This window comes from Haliotis rufescens, unplaced genomic scaffold (assembly GCF_023055435.1).
Source record: "Haliotis rufescens isolate VD_foot unplaced genomic scaffold, xgHalRufe1.0.p SCAF_2, whole genome shotgun sequence".
Lineage (NCBI taxonomy): Eukaryota > Metazoa > Mollusca > Gastropoda > Lepetellida > Haliotidae > Haliotis > Haliotis rufescens.
The window spans coordinates 61,244-85,847 of NW_025963890.1; the positions used below are offsets into that span (position 1 = coordinate 61,244).

The 24,604-nt window shown below is 42.9% G+C and overlaps 2 protein-coding genes across 9 annotated transcripts in view; one reads left to right on the forward strand and one right to left on the reverse strand.

Annotated features, from left to right (window-relative positions):
* Window positions 1-24,604, reverse strand: part of LOC124119634 — a 46,021-nt gene that overhangs the window by 15,710 nt on the left and 5,707 nt on the right. The window contains exon 1 of one of the 2 annotated variants that reach the window (XM_046482220.2): window positions 122-280. The exons of the other annotated variant lie outside the window; for it this stretch is intronic. The gene's annotated coding sequence lies outside the window, so the exon portion shown is untranslated. Of the gene's footprint in view, window positions 1-121; window positions 281-24,604 lie in introns of those variants that run through there. 2 annotated transcript variants of the gene reach the window in all.
* LOC124119635 lies at window positions 558-6,493 on the forward strand. 7 transcript variants are annotated; one of them, XM_048399441.1, is made up of 4 exons: window positions 558-727; window positions 2,115-3,873; window positions 4,456-4,780; window positions 5,235-6,493. In XM_048399441.1, exons 2-4 carry the CDS (start codon window positions 3,868-3,870, stop codon window positions 5,840-5,842), a joined length of 939 nt encoding a protein of 312 aa, XP_048255398.1. In that variant the 5' UTR covers window positions 558-727; window positions 2,115-3,867; the 3' UTR covers window positions 5,843-6,493. The 7 variants fall into 7 exon arrangements, with proteins under 7 accessions (XP_048255398.1, XP_048255393.1, XP_048255396.1 ...); XM_048399436.1 differs by having other exon boundaries at window positions 559-727; window positions 4,039-4,748; window positions 4,781-6,493; XM_048399439.1 differs by having other exon boundaries at window positions 559-727; window positions 4,456-4,748; window positions 4,781-6,493.

Genomic DNA, 24,604 nt, shown 5'->3' on the forward strand with positions numbered 1-24,604 from the left:
TTGGTCATAAACAGAAGAAACGGTGTTTTAAACTATCACAGTGTTATCCAGGATGATAAGAGAAACACATATTGATCCAACATGGCGATAAACGAAGTACGTATCATGGCTATATACTCACAGTACCTCCAAAGAACTGGAACGATCACCCTCCACTACAAACAATCCCTGTGTTCAAAGATATTTTACGTGAAGAAATTACACAGTGACGTTGACAATTTCCAAACAAGTTATAAATAGCATAGAACCACCACACACACACAAAACACCCCCCAAAGGTTCAGCTGTGTGGCCTTAAGGTTAACTCTTACATGGTGTAGTGGACTTTGGAATCAACGAAGTCATTCTGTTTTAATTTTAATAAGTTTGTCCCTTAATTTCTTAATATGCCATTTAACATTTTCTCAGTCCCAAGAAAATACACACTGTGTTTTAATTCTTTTACATACTAGTAAACTCTCTCAGCAGTTAACGGGTGTATAGCGTATTCAGGCTATGAAACAGAGCGAGACGTGGCATAAGATGACATGTATACAGTGCGTGCACCTCAGCCTTCAGAAAGTCATCTGTTGTGTTGGGTGACACAACAATAACCTCATGGGACAACTAAAAACAATGCTAGTCTACCTGCAGTGTTGGATGACAGTATGTTTCTCTGACATGCATTTAGAAATTGGTAGTTCATAAACATTCAGGTCCAAATGGAACCTGCTGTACAGACAGATAGGTAAGTGAAATCGGTTTTCTTGATACGGTAGGAAAGTCGAAGTGATAGAGGTCTACGACATTTAACACGTTGGTGAAACCCACAGCACGTGAACGGTGCTGACAAACCTGGAAACATAATCAGGGAGAACCGGGATTCGAAGCCCGGATTCGAACTCATTAAGATAGGTTTATGGCACAGCGAAGTGCGGCGCCTTAGGGGACTTTGTCTCTGGTGCGCCCGGTATTTAGTTGAAACCAGATAAGGTGGTTCAGCATGGACTGACAACAATCGAGACTGACTGGTTTTTTAAGAACTGACGTATGCTGTTGGTTACAAGAGGGGTAGACGACACGCTCTAACAGGTGTGACGATGTAATGGTATTTCCACGATGATACTCTGTATGATGATGATGTAATGGTATTTCCACGATGATACTATGTATGATGATGATGTTATGGTATTTCCACGATGATACTCTGTATGATGATGATGTAATGGTATTTCCACGATGATACTCTGTATGATGATGATGTAATGGTATTTCCACGATGATACTATGTATGATGATGATGTTATGGTATTTCCACGATGATACTCTGTATGATGATGATGTAATGGTATTTCCACGATGATACTCTGTATGATGATGATGTAATGGTATTTCCACGATGATACTTAAATAACTACACGTGGAAGGACTACCCGCCCACATATCCAGCCGCCTTTCTATTTTTAAGTGCACTCTTAGGGTCTTACAAAGTGTCAAACGTTCTTTCACATAAATAAGGGACGTTGGTAGAACGAATATATACTTAGTGGTATATCGGCATTATGTTAAATTATGACTTGTCGGTTGCCATAAATGGTCGTGGTTAATTGGTTACGTCCTCACATATTCTGATCTCCGGGGGTCTTTGGGATAAATGTATACATTGTACACATACGATTTGTTTGTTTGTTGGTTACCCCTCACTCAGCAATGTTGTAGCTATTGTGAATCGGGAACACTTTGAGCCAAAATGCTAGTCTAGTACTAGTACTAGTACTTACTTTCATATTTAAATAATTTTCGAAATTCAGGGATTCATTTTTAACTATAGATTACGTGGCTCCTTTGGAATATTTATCTCGTGTGGCTTTCCAGCATTTGATCTCATTTAATGTTATCTTAACCATAGTTTTAAAATGATTTGGACTTTGAAAACTTTGTGATTGCCAAATGAAACTTAAGACAAGATCGTCGAGGATTTGTTTTACAAAGGTTATCCATTTATGTTTGCGCCTTTCAAATAGGTTATCATTATATAATAAAGTAAAAATGAGTAAAGATAGTTTTTGATGATAATCCGAATAAGAGTTTCGTCCCAAAAGAAACCATTCTGATCGTAACTTCTTTTATTTCAGAAAATCTACCAAGTTCGCCATAAACCATGTAATTTTAAAATTTGGTGCAATAGGCCCAAGTGAATTAAACAGTTTAAGAACATCAGAGCAACGTGAGCGAGCAATTGGGATGGTCAAGAGGGGGACCATGCACGCCCACGTTGCAAGAACCTTTGTCTGTTCCCGTGTTGCCGTTGGAAACTTGTTTCAGGGTTTCAGACAGACTGGAAGGACATCGGACATGGTCAGCAAAGGGAGACCACGGGTCACTACGCCAAAGGAAGACCGGTATCTGCGAACGTTGCACCTCCGCAACCGCTTCCTCACAGTGACGCCATGGGCAGTGAATGCTTTGGATCGGTGGGTGAGCACACACACAGTGACAAAAAGATTTCGGGCAGCAGGTATGGGACCTATCGACCGTTCAGAGGACAGATGTTGACGAATTCGATTGGCTAATACAGTGCGACGGTGGCAGCGTCGGGATTTACACCGCGTGGTCTTTACGGACGTAAGCAGGTTCTTTTTGTTTAGAGTTCATGGCAGACATCGTTGTTACCTACGCAGAGGTGAACGGACAGCTGCTTGCTGCGTTCAAGAAGTCGTTCCTTACGGTGGAGATGGCATTATGGTGTGGGGAGAATATTTTTAGACCGATCAACGCCACTCGTTATCAATGGAAACCTCAATGCGCAACGCAAAATAAATAACATGCTCCGTCCAGTAGTGCTGCCCTACCTCCAGCAACAGCCCCGAAGTGTTCTGTACCATCCCGACAACGCCAGGTCCCACACTTCTCGTTTCGTAGTGGACTTACTTGCTAACAACAACGTCAACGTCTTACCGTGGCCGGCATGCTCTCCTGACTTATCACTAATACAACACATCTATGACGTCTTGGACAGTCGAGTTACACCCTCCACGTACAGACAAGAGTTGATACAAGCTCTACAAGGTGGACCCGCTTGCCACGTCACCTCAGACACAGAATCTTTGCATGTATGGAGCCACGGGGTGGCCAGTCTTTGCATGTATGGAGGCACGGGGTGGCCAGTCTTTGCATGTATGGAGGCACGGGGTGGCCAGTCTTTGCATGTATGGAGGCACGGGGTGGCCAGTCTTTGCATGTATGGAGGCGCGGGGTGGCCAGTCTTTGCATGTATGGAGGCACGGGGTGGCCAGTCTTTGCATGTATGGAGGCACGGGGTGGCCAGTCTTTGCATGTATGGAGGCACGGGGCGGCCAGTCTTTGCATGTATGGAGGCACGGAGTGGCCAGTCTTTGCATGTATGGAGGCACAGGGTGGCCAGTCTTTGCATGTATGGAGGCACGGGGTGGCCAGTCTTTGCATGTATGGAGGCACGGGGGGGCCAGTCTTTGCATGTATGGAGGCACGGGGTGGCCAGTCTTTGCATGTATGGAGGCACGGGGTGGCCAGTCTTTGCATGTATGGAGGCACGGGGTGGCCAGTCTTTGCATGTATTGAGGCACGGGGTGGCCAGTCTTTGCATGTATGGAGGCACGGGCCGGGGTGGCCAGTCTTTGCATGTATGGAGGCACGGGGTGGCCAGTCTTTGCATGTATGGAGGCACGGGGTGGCCAGTCTTTGCATGTATGGAGGCACGGGGTGGCCAGTCTTTGCATGTATGGAGGCACGGGGGGGCAAGTCTTTGCATGTATGGAGGCACGGGGTGGCCAGTCTTTGCATGTATGGAGGCACGGGGTGGCCAGTCTTTGCATGTATTGAGGCACGGGGTGGCCAGTCTTTGCATGTATGGAGGCACGGGCCGGGGTGGCCAGTCTTTGCATGTATGGAGGCACGGGGTGGCCAGTCTTTGCATGTATGGAGGCACGGGGTGGCCAGTCTTTGCATGTATGGAGGCACGGGGTGGCCAGTCTTTGCATGTATGGAGGCACGGGGGGGCAAGTCTTTGCATGTATGGAGGCACGGAGTGGCCAGTCTTTGCATGTATGGAGGCGCGGAGTGACCAGTCTTTGCATGTATGGAGGCACGGGGTGGCCAGTCTTTGCATGTATGGAGGCGCGGAGTGGCCAGTCTTTGCATGTATGGAGGCACGGGAGTGGCCAGTCTTTGCATGTATGGAGGCGCGGGGTGGCCAGTCTTTGCATGTATGGAGGCACGGGGTGGCCAGTCTTTGCGTGTATGGAGGCACGGAGTGGCCAGTCTTTGCATGTATGGAGGCACGGGGTGGCCAGTCTTTGCATGTATTGAGGCACGGGGTGGCCAGTCTTTGCATGTATGGAGGCACGGGGCGGCCAGTCTTTGCATGTATGGAGGCACGGGGTGGCCAGTCTTTGCATGTATGGAGGCACGGGGTGGCCAGTCTTTGCATGTATGGAGGCGCGGAGTGGCCAGTCTGTGCATGTATGGAGGCACGGGGTGGCCAGTCTTTGCATGTATGGAGGCACGGGGTGGCCAGTCTTTGCATGTATGGAGGCACGGGGTGGCCAGTCTTTGCATGTATGGAGGCACGGGCCGGGGTGGCCAGTCTTTGCATGTATGGAGGCGCGGAGTGGCCAGTCTTTGCATGTATGGAGGCACGGGGTGGCCAGTCTTTACATGTATGGAGGCACGGGGTGGCCAGTCTTTACATGTATGGAGGCACGGGGTGGCCAGTCTTTGCATGTATGGAGGCGCGGGGTGGCCAGTCTTTGCATGTATGGAGGCACGGGCCGGGGTGGCCAGTCTTTGCATGTATGGAGGCACGGGGTGGCCAGTCTTTGCATGTATGGAGGCACGGGGTGGCCAGTCTTTGCATGTATGGAGACGCGGAGTGGCCAGTCTTTGCATGTATGGAGGCACGGGGTGGCCAGTCTTTGCATGTATGGAGGCACGGAGTGACCAGTCTTTGCATGTATGGAGACGCGGAGTGGCCAGTCTTTGCATGTATGGAGGCACGGGGTGGCCAGTCTTTGCATGTATGGAGGCACGGGGTGGCCAGTCTTTGCATGTATGGAGGCACGGGGTGGCCAGTCTTTGCATGTATGGAGGCGCGGAGTGGCCAGTCTTTGCATGTATGGAGGCACGGGAGTGGCCAGTCTTTGCATGTATGGAGGCGCGGGGTGGCCAGTCTTTGCATGTATGGAGGCACGGGGTGGCCAGTCTTTGCGTGTATGGAGGCACGGAGTGGCCAGTCTTTGCATGTATGGAGGCACGGGGTGGCCAGTCTTTGCATGTATTGAGGCACGGGGTGGCCAGTCTTTGCATGTATGGAGGCACGGGGCGGCCAGTCTTTGCATGTATGGAGGCACGGGGTGGCCAGTCTTTGCATGTATGGAGGCACGGGGTGGCCAGTCTTTGCATGTATGGAGGCGCGGAGTGGCCAGTCTGTGCATGTATGGAGGCACGGGGTGGCCAGTCTTTGCATGTATGGAGGCACGGGGTGGCCAGTCTTTGCATGTATGGAGGCACGGGGTGGCCAGTCTTTGCATGTATGGAGGCACGGGGTGGCCAGTCTTTGCATGTATGGAGGCGCGGAGTGGCCAGTCTTTGCATGTATGGAGGCACGGGCCGGGGTGGCCAGTCTTTGCATGTATGGAGGCACGGGGTGGCCAGTCTTTGCATGTATGGAGGCACGGGATGGCCAGTCTTTGCATGTATGGAGGCGCGGAGTGGCCAGTCTTTGCATGTATGGAGGCACGGGGCGGCCAGTCTTTGCATGTATGGAGGCACGGAGTGGCCAGTCTTTGCATGTATGGAGGCACGGGGTGGCCAAATTCGGTATTAAAATGACAGGTTTTGTGTCTTTGACCACTTTCCCTGTTTGAATGAATTGCAGTTAAAATCTGAACAACTGAATTTTCAACTTCCACTGATTTTGTTTGCCTGGTGTACAATATGTAAACACAAATTGTCAAGTTTGAGTTATTCAATACTTTGTGGAATTGTTGGTTTATTAAATATACTTTACCTCAAACTATTGTTATTTTCAGTTTATTAATTACAGTCTCTTCAATCTGGTGCAAAGTTTCTTTTGCCGTTCAGTTAACAATGATTTGGTTGTTTGCTCTATCAGATTTTATTTTGTAAAAGTGAATTTAGAATTCTTCTAATTTTCCTAAATATCTTGACCAATATTAAATGTTTTCGAAAAATTAACCTTAAGACTCCGTTTATCATAATTCTTATTAATAGAATCTAACAATTGTTTGCAAGTGTATATTTGTAGTCGTAAGAACTGCATCAAGGGAGTTATTTATGTGTAGCTGGCGTCTATCTGGGCTACTCTGTGTCATGTGAACAACTTGACGATGTGGCAGATTAGTGACTTTTCCTGACTCCTGAGGACACTGAGTGACAATGTGCAATCAAGGAAACAGAATGTTACGGATTATTCATTTAATCAGGTGGAGGTGAATAAAAGAAATATGCCTCCTTACATTTTGTGTTTGTTGTGGTTTACCCGAATAACTGCGTCATAAAACTATAGTGAGTGTTGTGGTTTACCCGAGTAACTGCGTCATAAAACTATAGTGAGTGTTGAGGTTTACCCGAGTAACTGCGTCATAAAACTATAGTGAGTGTTGTGGTTTACCCGAGTAACTGCGTCCTAAAACTATAGTGAGTGTTGAGGTTTACCCGAGTAACTGCGTCATAAAACTATAGTGAGTGTTGTGGTTTACCCGAGTAACTGCGTCCTAAAACTATAGTGAGTGTTGAGGTTTACCCGAGTAACTGCGTCATAAAACTATAGTGAGTGTTGTGGTTTACCCGAGTAACTGCGTCCTAAAACTATAGTGAGTGTTGAGGTTTACCCGAGTAACTGCGTCCTAAAACTATAGTGAGTGTTGTGGTTTACCCGAGTAACTGAGTCCTAAAACTATAGTGAGTGTTGTGGTTTACACTAGTAACTGCGTCATAAAACTATAGTGAGGTTTGTGGTTTACCCGAGTAACTGCGTCATAAAACTATAGTGAGTGTTGAGGTTTACCCGAGTAACTGCGTCCTAAAACTATAGTGAGTGTTGTGGTTTACCCTAGTAACTGCGTCCTAAAACTATAGTGAGTGTTGTGGTTTACCCTAGTAACTGCGTCATAAAACTATAGTGAGTGTTGAGGTTTACCCTAGTAACTGCGTCATAAAACTATAGTGAGTGTTGAGGTTTACCCGAGTAACTGCGTCATCAAACTAAAGTGAGTGTTGTGGTTTACCCTAGTAACTGCGTCATAAAACTATAGTGAGTGTTGAGGTTTACCCCAGTAACTGCGTCATAAAACTATAGTGAGTGTTGAGGTTTACCCCAGTAACTGCGTCATAAAACTATAGTGAGTGTTGTGGTTTACCCGAGTAACTGCGTCCTAAAACTATAGTGAGTGTTGAGGTTTACCCGAGTAACTGCGTCATAAAACTATAGTGAGTGTTGTGGTTTACCCGAGTAACTGCGTCATAAAACTATAGTGAGTGTTGAGGTTTACCCCAGTAACTGCGTCATAAAACTATAGTGAGTGTTGAGGTTTACCCGAGTAACTGCGTCATCAAACTAAAGTGAGTGTTGTGGTTTACCCTAGTAACTGCGTCATAAAACTATAGTGAGTGTTGAGGTTTACCCCAGAAACTGCGTCATAAAACTATAGTGAGTGTTGAGGTTTACCCCAGTAACTGCGTCATAAAACTATAGTGAGTGTTGTGGTTTACCCGAGTAACTGCGTCCTAAAACTATAGTGAGTGTTGTGGTTTACACTAGTAACTGCGTCATAAAACTATAGTGAGTGTTGTGGTTTACCCTAGTAACTGCGTCCTAAAACTATAGTGAGTGTTGAGGTTTACCCTAGTAACTGCGTCCTAAAACTATAGTGAGTGTTGTGGTTTACCCGAGTAACTGCGTCATAAAACTATAGTGAGTGTTGAGGTTTACCCCAGTAACTGCGTCATAAAACTATAGTGAGTGTTGAGGTTTACCCGAGTAACTGCGTCATCAAACTAAAGTGAGTGTTGTGGTTTACCCTAGTAACTGCGTCATAAAACTATAGTGAGTGTTGAGGTTTACCCCAGAAACTGCGTCATAAAACTATAGTGAGTGTTGAGGTTTACCCCAGAAACTGCGTCATAAAACTATAGTGAGTGTTGAGGTTTACCCCAGTAACTGCGTCATAAAACTATAGTGAGTGTTGAGGTTTACCCGAGTAACTGCGTCATCAAACTAAAGTGAGTGTTGTGGTTTACCCTAGTAACTGCGTCATAAAACTATAGTGAGTGTTGAGGTTTACCCCAGAAACTGCGTCATAAAACTATAGTGAGTGTTGAGGTTTACCCCAGTAACTGCGTCATAAAACTATAGTGAGTGTTGTGGTTTACCCGAGTAACTGCGTCCTAAAACTATAGTGAGTGTTGTGGTTTACACTAGTAACTGCGTCATAAAACTATAGTGAGTGTTGTGGTTTACCCTAGTAACTGCGTCCTAAAACTATAGTGAGTGTTGAGGTTTACCCTAGTAACTGCGTCCTAAAACTATAGTGAGTGTTGTGGTTTACCCTAGTAACTGCGTCATAAAACTATAGTGAGTGTTGTGGTTTACCCGAGTAACTGCGTCATAAAACTATAGTGAGTGTTGAGGTTTACCCTAGTAACTGCGTCCTAAAACTATAGTGAGTGTTGAGGTTTACCCTAGTAACTGCGTCCTAAAACTATAGTGAGTGTTGTGGTTTACCCGAGTAACTGCGTCATAAAACTATAGTGAGTGTTGTGGTTTACCCGAGTAACTGCGTCATAAAACTATAGTGAGTGTTGAGGTTTACCCCAGTAACTGCGTCATAAAACTATAGTGAGTGTTGAGGTTTACCCGAGTAACTGCGTCATCAAACTAAAGTGAGTGTTGTGGTTTACCCTAGTAACTGCGTCATAAAACTATAGTGAGTGTTGAGGTTTACCCCAGAAACTGCGTCATAAAACTATAGTGAGTGTTGAGGTTTACCCCAGTAACTGCGTCATAAAACTATAGTGAGTGTTGTGGTTTACCCGAGTAACTGCGTCCTAAAACTATAGTGAGTGTTGTGGTTTACACTAGTAACTGCGTCATAAAACTATAGTGAGTGTTGTGGTTTACCCTAGTAACTGCGTCATAAAACTATAGTGAGTGTTGTGGTTTACCCGAGTAACTGCGTCATAAAACTATAGTGAGTGTTGAGGTTTACCCTAGTAACTGCGTCCTAAAACTATAGTGAGTGTTGAGGTTTACCCTAGTAACTGCGTCCTAAAACTATAGTGAGTGTTGTGGTTTACCCTAGTAACTGCGTCCTAAAACTATAGTGAGTGTTGAGGTTTACCCTAGTAACTGCGTCCTAAAACTATAGTGAGTGTTGTGGTTTACCCTAGTAACTGCGTCCTAAAACTATAGTGAGTGTTGAGGTTTACCCTAGTAACTGCGTCATAAAACTATAGTGAGTGTTGTGGTTTACCCTAGTAACTGCGTCATAAAACTATAGTGAGTGTTGTGGTTTACCCTAGTAACTGCGTCCTAAAACTATAGTGAGTGTTGAGGTTTACCCTAGTAACTGCGTCATAAAACTATAGTGAGTGTTGAGGTTTACCCTAGTAACTGCGTCATCAAACTAAAGTGAGTGTTGTGGTTTACCCTAGTAACTGCGTCATAAAACTATAGTGAGGTTTGTGGTTTACCCGAGTAACTGCGTCATAAAACTATAGTGAGTGTTGTGGTTTACCCTAGTAACTGCGTCATAAAACTATAGTGAGTGTTGAGGTTTACCCCAGTAACTGCGTCCTAAAACTATAGTGAGTGTTGTGGTTTACCCGAGTAACTGCGTCATAAAACTATAGGGAGTGTTGTGGTTTACCCGAGTAACTGCGTCCTAAAACTATAGTGAGTGTTGTGGTTTACACTAGTAACTGCGTCATAAAACTATAGTGAGTGTTGAGGTTTACCCTAGTAACTGCGTCCTAAAACTATAGTGTGTGTTGAGGTTTACCCTAGTAACTGCGTCATCAAACTAAAGTGAGTGTTGTGGTTTACCCTAGTAACTGCGTCATAAAACTATAGTGAGGTTTGTGGTTTACCCTAGTAACTGCGTCCTAAAACTATAGTGAGTGTTGAGGTTTACCCTAGTAACTGCGTCATAAAACTATAGTGAGGTTTGTGGTTTACCCTAGTAACTGCGTCATAAAACTATAGTGAGTGTTGAGGTTTACCCGAGTAACTGCGTCCTAAAACTATAGTGAGTGTTGTGGTTTACCCGAGTAACTGCGTCCTAAAACTATAGTGAGTGTTGTGGTTTACCCTAGTAACTGCGTCCTAAAACTATAGTGAGTGTTGTGGTTTACCCGAGTAACTGCGTCCTAAAACTATAGTGAGTGTTGTGGTTTACACTAGTAACTGCGTCATAAAACTATAGTGAGTGTTGAGGTTTACCCTAGTAACTGCGTCATAAAACTATAGTGAGGTTTGTGGTTTACCCGAGTAACTGCGTCATAAAACTATAGTGAGTGTTGTGGTTTACCCTAGTAACTGCGTCATAAAACTATAGTGAGTGTTGAGGTTTACCCGAGTAACTGCGTCCTAAAACTATAGTGAGTGTTGTGGTTTACCCGAGTAACTGCGTCATAAAACTATAGTGAGTGTTGTGGTTTACCCGAGTAACTGCGTCCTAAAACTATAGTGAGTGTTGTGGTTTACACTAGTAACTGCGTCATAAAACTATAGTGAGTGTTGAGGTTTACCCTAGTAACTGCGTCCTAAAACTATAGTGTGTGTTGAGGTTTACCCTAGTAACTGCGTCATCAAACTAAAGTGAGTGTTGTGGTTTACCCTAGTAACTGCGTCATAAAACTATAGTGAGGTTTGTGGTTTACCCTAGTAACTGCGTCATAAAACTATAGTGAGTGTTGAGGTTTACCCGAGTAACTGCGTCCTAAAACTATAGTGAGTGTTGTGGTTTACCCGAGTAACTGCGTCCTAAAACTATAGTGAGTGTTGTGGTTTACACTAGTAACTGCGTCATAAAACTATAGTGAGTGTTGAGGTTTACCCTAGTAACTGCGTCCTAAAACTATAGTGAGTGTTGAGGTTTACCCTAGTAACTGCGTCATAAAACTATAGTGTGTGTTGAGGTTTACCCTAGTAACTGCGTCATAAAACTATAGTGTGTGTTGAGGTTTACCCTAGTAACTGCGTCCTAAAACTATAGTGAGTGTTGAGGTTTACCCTAGTAACTGCGTCATAAAACTATAGTGAGTGTTGAGGTTTACCCTAGTAACTGCGTCATAAAACTATAGTGAGTGTTGTGGTTTACCCTAGTAACTGCGTCATAAAACTATAGTGAGTGTTGAGGTTTACCCTAGTAACTGCGTCATAAAACTATAGCGAGTGTTGAGGTTTACCCGAGTAACTGCGTCCTAAAACTATAGTGAGTGTTGAGGTTTACCCTAGTAACTGCGTCATAAAACTATAGTGAGTGTTGTGGTTTACCCCAGTAACTGCGTCATAAAACTATAGTGAGTGTTGTGGTTTACCCTAGTAACTGCGTCATAAAACTATAGTGAGTGTTGAGGTTTACCCGAGTAACTGCGTCCTAAAACTATAGTGAGTGTTGTGGTTTACCCTAGTAACTGCGTCATAAAACTATAGTGAGTGTTGTGGTTTACCCGAGTAACTGCGTCCTAAAACTATAGTGAGTGTTGTGGTTTACACCAGTAACTGCGTCATAAAACTATAGTGAGTGTTGAGGTTTACCCTAGTAACTGCGTCATAAAACTATAGTGAGTGTTGAGGTTTACCCTAGTAACTGCGTCATCAAACTAAAGTGAGTGTTGTCGTTTACCCTAGTAACTGCGTCATAAAACTATAGTGAGGTTTGTGGTTTACCCTAGTAACTGCGTCATAAAACTATAGAGAGTGTTGAGGTTTACCCCAGTAACTGCGTCATAAAACTATAGTGAGTGTTGAGGTTTACCCTAGTAACTGCGTCATAAAACTATAGTGAGTGTTGAGGTTTACCCAAGTAACTGCGTCATAAAACTATAGTGAGGTTTGCGGTTTACCCTAGTAACTGCGTCCTAAAACTATAGTGAGTGTTGTGGTTTACCCTAGTAACTGCGTCAAAAAACTATAGTGAGTGTTGAGGTTTACCCGAGTAACTGCGTCATAAAACTATAGTGAGTGTTGTGGTTTACCCTAGTAACTGCGTCCTAAAACTATAGTGAGTGTTGAGGTTTACCCGAGTAACTGCGTCATAAAACTATAGTGAGGTTTGTGGTTTACCCTAGTAACTGCGTCATAAAACTATAGTGAGTGTTGTGGTTTACCCTAGTAACTGCGTCATAAAACTATAGTGAGGTTTGTGGTTTACCCCAGTAACTGCGTCATAAAACTATAGTGAGGTTTGTGGTTTACCCTAGTAACTGCGTCATAAAACTATAGTGAGGTTTGTGGTTTACCCGAGTAACTGCGTCCTAAAACTATAGTGAGTGTTGTGGTTTGCCCTAGTAACTGCGTCCTAAAACTATAGTGAGTGTTGAGGTTTACCCTAGTAACTGCGTCATAAAACTATAGTGAGTGTTGTGGTTTACCCTAGTAACTGCGTCATAAAACTATAGTGAGTGTTGAGGTTTACCCGAGTAACTGCGTCATAAAACTATAGTGAGTGTTGAGGTTTACCCCAGTAACTGCGTCCTAAAACTATAGTGAGTGTTGTGGTTTACTCTAGTAACTGCGTCATAAAACTATAGTGAGTGTTGTGGTTTACCCGAGTAACTGCATCATAAAACTATAGTGAGTGTTGTGGTTTACCCCAGTAACTGCGTCATAAAACTATAGTGAGTGTTGTGGTTTACCCTAGTAACTGCGTCCTAAAACTATAGTGAGTGTTGTGGTTTACCCTAGTAACTGCGTCATAAAACTATAGTGAGGTTTGTGGTTTACTCTAGTAACTGCGTCATAAAACTATAGTGAGTGTTGTGGTTTACCCTAGTAACTGCATCATAAAACTATAGTGAGTGTTGTGGTTTACCCGAGTAACTGCGTCATAAAACTATAGTGAGTGTTGAGGTTTACCCTAGTAACTGCGTCATAAAACTATAGTGAGGTTTGTGGTTTACCCGAGTAACTGCGTCATAAAACTATAGTGAGTGTTGTGGTTTACCCTAGTAACTGCGTCATAAAACTATAGTGAGTGTTGAGGTTTACCCTAGTAACTGCGTCATAAAACTATAGTGAGGTTTGTGGTTTACCCGAGTAACTGCGTCATAAAACTATAGTGAGTGTTGTGGTTTACCCTAGTAACTGCGTCATAAAACTATAGTGAGTGTTGTGGTTTACCCTAGTAACTGCGTCATAAAACTATAGTGAGGTTTGTGGTTTACCCTAGTAACTGCGTCATAAAACTATAGTGAGTGTTGTGGTTTACCCTAGTAACTGCGTCATAAAACTATAGTGAGGTTTGTGGTTTACCCTAGTAACTGCGTCATAAAACTATAGTGAGTGTTGAGGTTTACCCTAGTAACTGCGTCATAAAACTATAGTGAGTGTTGTGGTTTACCCTAGTAACTGCGTCATAAAACTATAGTGAGGTTTGTGGTTTACCCTAGTAACTGCGTCATAAAACTATAGTGAGTGTTGTGGTTTACCCTAGTAACTGCATCATAAAACTATAGTGAGTGTTGTGGTTTACCCGAGTAACTGCGTCATAAAACTATAGTGAGTGTTGAGGTTTACCCTAGTAACTGCGTCATAAAACTATAGTGAGGTTTGTGGTTTACCCGAGTAACTGCGTCATAAAACTATAGTGAGTGTTGTGGTTTACCCTAGTAACTGCGTCATAAAACTATAGTGAGTGTTGAGGTTTACCCTAGTAACTGCGTCATAAAACTATAGTGAGGTTTGTGGTTTACCCGAGTAACTGCGTCATAAAACTATAGTGAGTGTTGTGGTTTACCCTAGTAACTGCGTCATAAAACTATAGTGAGTGTTGTGGTTTACCCTAGTAACTGCGTCATAAAACTATAGTGAGTGTTGAGGTTTACCCGAGTAACTGCGTCATAAAACTATAGTGAGTGTTGAGGTTTACCCCAGTAACTGCGTCCTAAAACTATAGTGAGTGTTGTGGTTTACCCTAGTAACTGCGTCATAAAACTATAGTGAGTGTTGTGGTTTACCCGAGTAACTGCATCATAAAACTATAGTGAGTGTTGTGGTTTACCCCAGTAACTGCGTCCTAAAACTATAGTGAGTGTTGAGGTTTACCCTAGTAACTGCGTCATAAAACTATAGTGAGTGTTGAGGTTTACCCGAGTAACTGCGTCCTAAAACTATAGTGAGTGTTGAGGTTTACCCTAGTAACTGCGTCATAAAACTATAGTGAGGTTTGTGGTTTACCCTAGTAACTGCGTCCTAAAACTATAGTGAGTGTTGTGGTTTACCCCAGTAACTGCGTCATAAAACTATAGTGAGTGTTGAGGTTTACCCTAGTAACTGCGTCATAAAACTATAGTGAGGTTTGTGGTTTACCCGAGTAACTGCGTCATAAAACTATAGTGAGTGTTGTGGTTTACCCTAGTAACTGCGTCATAAAACTATAGTGAGGTTTGTGGTTTACCCTAGTAACTGCGTCATAAAACTATAGTGAGGTTTGTGGTTTACCCGAGTAACTGCGTCATAAAACTATAGTGAGTGTTGTGGTTTACCCCAGTAACTGCGTCATAAAACTATAGTGAGTGTTGAGGTTTACCCTAGTAACTGCGTCATAAAACTATAGTGAGGTTTGTGGTTTACCCGAGTAACTGCGTCATAAAACTATAGTGAGTGTTGTGGTTTACCCTAGTAACTGCGTCATAAAACTATAGTGAGGTTTGTGGTTTACCCTAGTAACTGCGTCATAAAACTATAGTGAGGTTTGTGGTTTACCCGAGTAACTGCGTCATAAAACTATAGTGAGTGTTGAGGTTTACCCTAGTAACTGCGTCATAAAACTATAGTGAGGTTTGTGGTTTACCCGAGTAACTGCGTCATAAAACTATAGTGAGTGTTGTGGTTTACCCTAGTAACTGCGTCATAAAACTATAGTGAGTGTTGAGGTTTACCCTAGTAACTGCGTCATAAAACTATAGTGAGTGTTGTGGTTTACCCGAGTAACTGCGTCATAAAACTATAGTGAGGTTTGTGGTTTACCCCAGTAACTGCGTCATAAAACTATAGTGAGTGTTGAGGTTTACCCTAGTAACTGCGTCATAAAACTATAGTGTGTGTTGTGGTTTACCCGAGTAACTGCGTCATAAAACTATAGTGAGGTTTGTGGTTTACCCGAGTAACTGCGTCATAAAACTATAGTGAGTGTTGAGGTTTACCCTAGTAACTGCGTCATAAAACTATAGTGAGGTTTGTGGTTTACCCCAGTAACTGCGTCATAAAACTATAGTGAGGTTTGTGGTTTACCCCAGTAACTGCGTTATAAAACTATAGTGAGTGTTGTGGTTTACCCTAGTAACTGCGTCATAAAACTATAGTGAGTGTTGTGGTTTACCCGAGTAACTGCGTCCTAAAACTATAGTGAGTGTTGAGGTTTACCCGAGTAACTGCGTCATAAAACTATAGTGAGTGTTGTGGTTTACCCCAGTAACTGCGTCATTAAACTAAAGTGAGTGTTGTGGTTTACTCTAGTAACTGCGTCATAAAACTATAGTGAGTGTTGAGGTTTACCCCAGTAACTGCGTCATAAAACTATAGTGAGTGTTGTGGTTTACCCGAGTAACTGCGTCATTAAACTATAGTGAGTGTTGTGGTTTACTCTAGTAACTGCGTCATAAAACTAAAGTGAGTGTTGTGGTTTACCCGAGTAACTGCGTCATAAAACTATAGTGAGTGTTGTGGTTTACCCCAGTAACTGCGTCATTAAACTATAGTGAGTGTTGTGGTTTACTCTAGTAACTGCGTCATAAAACTATAGTGAGTGTTGAGGTTTACCCCAGTAACTGCGTCATAAAACTATAGTGAGTGTTGTGGTTTACCCGAGTAACTGCGTCATAAAACTATAGTGAGGTTTGTGGTTTACCCTAGTAACTGCGTCATAAAACTATAGTGAGTGTTGAGGTTTACCCTAGTAACTGCGTCATAAAACTATAGTGAGTGTTGTGGTTTACTCTAGTAACTGCGTCATAAAACTATAGTGAGTGTTGAGGTTTACCCCAGTAACTGCGTCATAAAACTATAGTGAGTGTTGTGGTTTACCCGAGTAACTGCGTCATAAAACTATAGTGAGGTTTGTGGTTTACCCTAGTAACTGCGTCATAAAACTATAGTGAGTGTTGAGGTTTACCCTAGTAACTGCGTCATAAAACTATAGTGAGTGTTGTGGTTTACTCTAGTAACTGCGTCATAAAACTATAGTGAGTGTTGAGGTTTACCCCAGTAACTGCGTCATAAAACTATAGTGAGTGTTGTGGTTTACCCGAGTAACTGCGTCATAAAACTATAGTGAGGTTTGTGGTTTACCCCAGTAACTGCGTCATAAAACTATAGTGAGTGTTGAGGTTTACCCTAGTAACTGCGTCATAAAACTATAGTGAGTGTTGTGGTTTACCCTAGTAACTGCATCATAAAACTATAGTGAGGTTTGTGGTTTACCCTAGTAACTGCGTCATAAAACTATAGTGAGTGTTGTGGTTTACCCGAGTAACTGCGTCATAAAACTATAGTGAGTGTTGTGGTTTACCCGAGTAACTGCGTCATAAAACTATAGTTAGTGTTGTGGTTTACCCGAGTAACTGCGTCATAAAACTATAGCGAGTGTTGTGGTTTACCCGAGTAACTGCGTCATAAAACTATAGTGAGTGTTGTGGTTTACCCGAGTAACTGCGTCATAAAACTATAGTGAGTGTTGTGGTTTACCCTAGTAACTGCATCATAAAACTATAGTGAGGTTTGTGGTTTACCCTAGTAACTGCGTCATAAAACTATAGTGAGTGTTGTGGTTTACCCTAGTAACTGCGTCATAAAACTATAGTGAGTGTTGAGGTTTACCCTAGTAACTGCGTCATAAAACTATAGTGAGGTTTGTGGTTTACCCCAGGAACTGCGTCATAAAACTATAGTGAGTGTTGTGGTTTACCCGAGTAACTGCGTCATAAAACTATAGTGAGTGTTGTGGTTTACCCTAGTAACTGCGTCATAAAACTATAGTGAGTGTTGTGGTTTACCCTAGTAACTGCGTCATAAAACTATAGTGAGTGTTGAGGTTTACCCGAGTAACTGCGTCATAAAACTATAGTGAGGTTTGTGGTTTACCCTAGTAACTGCGTCATAAAACTATAGTGAGTGTTGTGGTTTACCCTAGTAACTGCGTCATAAAACTATAGCGAGTGTTGAGGTTTACCCTAGTAACTGCGTCATAAAACTATAGCGAGTGTTGAGGTTTACCCTAGTAACTGCGTCATAAAACTATAGCGAGTGTTGAGGTTTACCCTAGTAACTGCGTCATAAAACTATAGCGAGTGTTGAGGTTTACCCTAGTAACTGCGTCATAAAACTATAGTGAGTGTTGAGGTTTACCCGAGTAACTGCGTCCTAAAACTATAGTGAGTGTTGTGGTTTACCCTAGTAACTGCGTCATAAAACTATAGTGAGTGTTGAGGTTTACCCTAGTAACTGCGTCATGAAACTATAGTGAGTGTTGAGGTTTACCCTAGTAACTGCGTCCTAAAACTATAGTGAGTGTTGTGGTTTACCCTAGTAACTGCGTCATAAAACTATAGTGAGTGTTGAGGTTTACCCTAGTAACTGCGTCCTAAAACTATAGTGAGTGTTGAGGTTTACCCTAGTAACTGCGTCATAAAACTATAGTGAGTGTTGAGGTTTACCCTAGTAACTGCGTCATAAAACTATAGTGAGGTTTGTGGTTTACCCGAGTAACTGCGTTATAAAACTATAGTGAGTGTTGTGGTTTACCCGAGTAACTGCGTCATAAAACTATAGTGAGTGTTGAGGTTTACCCCAGTAACTGCGTCATAAAACTATAGTGAGTGTTGTGGTTTACCCTAGTAACTGCGTCATAAAACTATAGTGAGGTTTGTGGTTTACCCGAGTAACTGCGTCATAAAACTATAGTGAGTGTTGTGGTTTACCCCAGTAACTGCGTCATAAAACTATAGTGAGTGTTGAGGTTTACCCTAGTAACTGCGTCATAAAACTATAGTGAGGTTCGTGGTTTACCCCAGTAACTGCGTCATAAAACTATAGTGAGTGTTGTGGTTTACCCGAGTAACTGCGTCATAAAACTATAGTGAGTGTTGTGGTTTACCCTAGTAACTGCGTCATAAAACTATAGTGAGTGTTGAGGTTTACCCCAGTACCTGCGTCATAAAACTATAGTGAGTGTTGAGGTTTACCCTAGTAACTGCGTCATAAAACTATAGTGAGGTTTGTGGTTTACCCTAGTAACTGCGTCATAAAACTATAGTGAGTGTTGAGGTTTACCCTAGTAACTGCGTCATAAAACTATAGTGAGTGTTGTGGTTTACCCGAGTAACTGCGTCATAAAACTTTAGTGAGTGTTGAGGTTTACCCGAGTAACTGCGTCATAAAACTATAGTGAGTGTTGTGGTTTACCCGAGTAACTGCGTCATAAAACTATAGTGAGTGTTGTGGTTTACCCGAGTAACTGCGTCCTAAAACTTTAGTGAGTGTTGAGGTTTACCCGAGTAACTGCGTCCTAAAACTATAGTGAGTGTTGAGGTTTACCCGAGTAACTGCGTCATAAAACTATAGCGAGTGTTGTGGTTTACCCGAGTAACTGCGTCATAAAACTATAGTGAGTTTTGTGGTTTACCCTAGTAACTGCGTCCTAAAACTATAGTGAGTGTTGTGGTTTATCCTAGTAACTGCGTCATAAAACTTTAGTGAGTGTTGAGGTTTACCCGAGTAACTGCGTCATAAAACTATAGTGAGTGTTGTGGTTTACCCTAGTAACTGCGTCATAAAACTATAGTGAGTGTTGTGGTTTACCCGAGTAACTGCGTCATAAAACTTTAGTGAGTGTTGAGGTTTACCCTAGTAACTGCGTCCTAAAACTATAGTGAGTGTTGAGGTTTACCCGAGTAACTGCGTCCTAAAACTATAGCGAGTGTTGTGGTTTACCCGAGTAACTGCGTCATAAAACTATAGTGAGTGTTGTGGTTTACCCGAGTAACTGCGTCCTAAAACTATAGTGAGTGTTGTGGTTTATCCTAGTAACTGCGTCATAAAACTATAGTGAGTGTTTGTCACTCGCAATTTGCAGATTTATAGCTTTATGACGGCGGTCTGTAAATACTCGAGTCTGGAGCAAACAATCCAGTGATTGATATCACGAGCATCGATCCACAGGGTCAGCATGTCCTGCCAAAACATCAGACACTAAAGATTCTGCTGCTTGTAAGTAACGAAAAGGGGCGGCATGTCCTGCCAAAACATCAGACAATAAAGATTCTGCTGCTTGTAAGTAACGAAAAGGGTTAAAAGAAATATGTTCCTTGGATATACCTAACACTTTTTAACGTGCATAGCTAGCACCCGTGTATTCTCGGTAATGACATTAGACAACAATGTCCATACTTGGAAGACAACACTTTCCGAGAACGATGAAAAGCGAAAGTTTATGTTAATGAATTATTAGCCCACTGTGGTATATGAATACGTTTCTGTGTCGAATGACCATAAATTGATGACACATATAGCATGATACAGGATTGTATGTAGGTTCCACTTCTTATTTGTGACGGTGCCACCGGTTGGGCATTTCGCGAACACCTGATATCATCACAATTGGATAGCGATTCATCAATTCATGTTGATGATACAGTCTCAATCGTACAGTGGATTTTGCTTTGAACAGAGTTTTCTTATAATTATCCTATATATTTTCGTATGCTCGTATGGCTAGTTGGGAAAGGAAGGAACAGACCCCCTGTGTACACATGAGTGTATTGTGTTGACATAAGTTTAATGCAAAGAAATAACTGTAATGATTGCAATACATTTGTCAATTACAAGCCTAGTTTAACATGTCCTGAAAGATATGAGGTATTATCGTCATTCCCAGTTTGTGATCTGGGCTCATCAGTGATTGGAAAAACAAGGTTTGGCAAAGGGGTTCAGTTACCAAGTGCACGTGTTGCTATTTTGGTATCACCTCGGAAATCCCAATACCTGAGTCATCATACGCGTCATATGTGCTCCTCTCTTTGTGTCTGTCACGGTTCAAGGAGATGACAGGCTACCACCTGAGTCAATGTGATTTTGCATGCTTACTCACATACTCAAACGAGTCCCTGTAAAACTCAATTTTGTGCATGTTGTGGTCTGCCAAAGTAACTGCGTCCTGAAACTATTATAAATGTGTGTCACTCGCAATTTTCGCAGTGCTTTCCAGCTCGCATTTTTTTCAAGATTTATAGCTTTAGGCTGGCGATCTGTAAATACTCGTGTCGTCGATTGTACACAGTATCAGTTTAAACATTGTGCTTCTGTGTGTAAAGCGATGTCAGTGTATTTGTTTAACTTGTTTAACAGTGTTGGTGTGTGACAACCTAGGTGTATATAACTCCACACAGTGTTGGTGTGTGACAACCTAGGTGTGTATAACTCCACACAGTGTTTCTTGTGTGACAACCAAGGTGTGTATAACTCCACACAGTGTTCGTGTGTGACAACCTAGGTGTATATAACTCCACACAGTGTTGGTGTGTTACAACACAGGTGTATATAACTCAACACAGTGTTGGTGTGTGACAACCTAGGTGTATATAACTCCACACAGTGTTGGTGTGTGACAACCTAGGTGTGTATAACTCCACACAGTGTTGGTGTGTTACAACCAAGGTGTATATAACTCCACACAGTGTTGGTGTGTTACAACCAAGGTGTATATAACTCCACACAGTGTTGGTGTGTTACAACCAAGGTGTATATAACTCCACACAGTGTTGGTGTGTGACAACCTAGGTGTATATAACTCAACACAGTGTTGGTGTGTGACAACCTAGGTGTATATAACTCCACACAGTGTTTGTGTGTTACAATCTAGGTGTATATAACTCCACAAAGTGTTGGTGTGTTACAACCAAGGTGTATATAACTCCACACAGTGTTGGTGTGTTACAATCTAGGTGTATATAACTCCACAAAGTGTTGGTGTGTGACAACCTAGGTGTGTATAACTCCACACAGTGTTGGAGTATGACAACCAAAGTGTATATAACTCCACGCGGTGTTGGGGTGTGACAACCAAAGTGTATATAACTCCTCACAGTGTTTGTGTGTTACAACTAAGGTGTATATAACTCCACACAGTGTTGGTGTGTGACAACCTAGGTGTGTATAACTCCACACAGTGTTGGAGTGTGACAACCAAGGTGTATATAACTCCACGCGGTGTTGGGGTGTGACAACCTAGGTGTATATAACTCCACACAGTGCTGGTGTGTGACAACCAAGGTGTATATAACTCCACACAGTGTTGGGGTGTGACACCTCAGCTGTAAAGCACGACTTTACACCAACAGCAATTACAAATATAGACACTGAACATCAAACATTGCGTACGGGTATACAATGTATGACCAGGTATGAATGGTCGGCGATTACACCGTGTCAACGTTCTCAAAGCTGGGTGAAACTGGTGGATAGTTAGGGGAATCCCCTTTCACTCACCAATCAGGAAGAAGGTTCTGATTGGTGCTTCTCTGGTGTCAGTGAGGACAAGTGTATCGCATCTTAATCTTGTCGCAAACCCGTTGTGAAATAACTGATTTATAGGCTGAAATGTATGTATATACCATTGTGCAGATAAGATGTCATGCAGTAGGTTACACATCAACCCGAGTCGATGTGAAGAATACAGCCCTGCCCCGACTGAGGATAAGCTGGATGGAGCGTGGGATCACAGAGAGGATCCTCGGGAGACTTAGCGGATCGGCTCAGAGCACGAAGTAGTTACCTATGTGCATGAGCGTCAGTGCAAGCATTTTACATGTTAACTGTACAGTTGAATGCACTTTAATTTTACAATCATAATTAACGCGTAATCATCAATTCTTTACTTAAACCTTCTTAAATATATAACCAATATATTCATGTTTATTCATGTTTCAATCGTAGATACACTTAAAATGCAAACAAGAAAACGCCTATGTGTATGATCACAATATCTACAACTCAGCCATTTATGAGAGACAACAAAACAAATTAATAAATACATAAACATGGCACTTTATTGAGACTAAAACAGCTAAATATACACAATATACTGAAATACTGTGATATTTGTTTGTTGTTTTATGCCGCACTCAGCGATACTCCAGCTATATGACGCGGTCTGTAAATAATCGAGTCTGGACCAGACAAATCCAGTTATTTACATCATGACCATCGATCTCCGTCAATGGGACACGATCTAACACCAAGTTAGCGAGTCTGACCACCCGATCCTGTTAGTCGCCTCTTACAGCAAGTATGGGTTGAGGAAGCTACATATACATCTTGAGGCACTGATACCAGGGGTTACAATAAGAACATTCAGTCAAAACAAGGTTCCTTATCTTCAACAATATTTTTCAAATATGATGACTGACGATCTGTTATGGTATACGTGTCCCATCTACGCTTTCTTCTTGCAAACTATGTCTTTCACTTCTAAACCTCCTAAGCTATTTATTTGTCGATGGTTGTACTCTGAGACTGACACTTTCGCTAGGCACGGTGTCGATGGTTGTACACAAAGACCGCCGCTGTCTCTAGGCACGGTGTCGATGGTTGTACACAAAGACCGACACTGTCTCTAGGCACGGTGTCGATGGTTATACGCTGAGACTGCCACTGTCTCTAGGCACGGTGTCGATGGTTGTACACTAAGACCGACACTGTCTCTAGGCGCGGTGTCGATGGTTGTACACAATGACCGACACTGTCTCTAGGCACGGTGTCGATGGTTATACACTGAGACTGCCACTGTCTCTAGGCGCGGTGTCGATGGTTGTACACTAAGACCGACACTGTCTCTAGGCACGGTGTCGATGGTTATACACTGAGACTGTCACTGTCTCTAGGCACGGTGTCGATGGTTGTACACTAAGACTGACGCTGTCTGTTGGCACGGTGTCGATGGTTGTACACTAAGACTGACACTGTCTCTAGGCACGGTGTCGATGGTTATACACTGAGACTGCCACTGTCTCTTGGCACGATGTCGATGGTTGTACACTAAGACTGACACTGTCTCTAGGCACGGTGTCGATGATTGTACACTAAGACTGACGCTGTCTCTAGGCACGGTGTCGATGGTTGTACACTAAGATTGCCACTGTCTCTGGGCACGGTGTCGATGGTTGTACACTAAGACTGACGCTGTCTCTAGGCACGGTGTCGATGGTTATACACTAAGACTGACACTGTCTCTAGGCACGGTGTCGATGGTTGTACACTAAGACTGACGCTGTCTCTAGGCACGGTGTCGATGGTTGTACACTAAGACTGCCACTGTCTCTAGGCACGGTGTCGATGGTTGTACACTAAGACTGACGCTGTCTCTAGGCACGATGTCGATGGTTATACACTAAGACTGACGCTGTCTCTAGGCACGGTCTCGATCATGGTACACTAAGACTGCCACTGACTCAAGATTTGTCGTACATATATATGGAACAATAAACCCATTTGATATCCTTGAAGCTTGGCCAACTCAACAATGCCTACACTGCTTGCAACTCAATCATCGGTCAGTACATGTTCACGCGAGGGAATTCCTAGATATTTCCCTGAGTATTTGGAACTGGTCATTTCTAGAATACAGCCTTGAGAAAGTAAAATGGACGTCAAACTGTAGGAACACGGAGCCTTTCTACTGAACTGAAAAATTCTGAACTTATGTTCATGGGGCGTTATATATATATATATATATATCTGCCGACACATATTTGACCCATTATATTGCCCTTTTCGATTGTAAAATAATCATGCGTGTTTCAATATGATTTGTTCCTTATTGATTGATATTGATTGATATTGTGCGGTTATTTACTGATTTCAGAACTTAATTTTTTATGTACCGATGCTGGGTTAACTTCCCGTTTCCGGGAACTCGTAAACCAATAAGACCGCCTCCATGGTCTTGTGGTAGAGCGTCCGCCCGGAGAGCGGAAGGTCCAGGGTTCGATCACGGGCCGCGTCATACAAAAAGACGTTAAAAGATTGTACTTGTTGTTACCCTGTCTGGCGCTCGGCATTAAGGGACTAAACCAAGGACTGGTCGGCTCGGAGTCAGTATACTGTGTCTGAGTGGGGTATTCATGTTAAACTGCGGCATGGTATCTCAGTGAGCTAGCACTATAAATCGGCATCAGTCCGGACAGTCCGGTGTCTGGGGGGGGGGAGTGTAGGGGTTACATATCACAACAAGTTCTAAGTTATGTTAATACTTGCTATACAAGTATTCAGAGACATGAGTCACGCTTACCCTACTTGAACAGCTCGTTCCGCCGCATACAATACTTCTATAAGGGACCATCCAGGGACGCT

Bases quoted from the DNA above. Each gene is read 5' to 3' on its own strand.
- LOC124119635 (XM_048399436.1), top strand. From the start codon at position 2,805: ATGCTCCGTCCAGTAGTGCTGCCCTACCTCCAGCAACAGCCCCGAAGT. The intron at 3,874-4,038 runs GCACGGGCCGGG...GCATGTATGGAG, and splicing joins CAGTCTTTGCATGTATGGAG to GCACGGAGTGGCCAGTCTTT. The intron at 4,749-4,780 runs GCGCGGGGTGGC...GCATGTATGGAG, and splicing joins CAGTCTTTGCATGTATGGAG to GCACGGGCCGGGGTGGCCAG.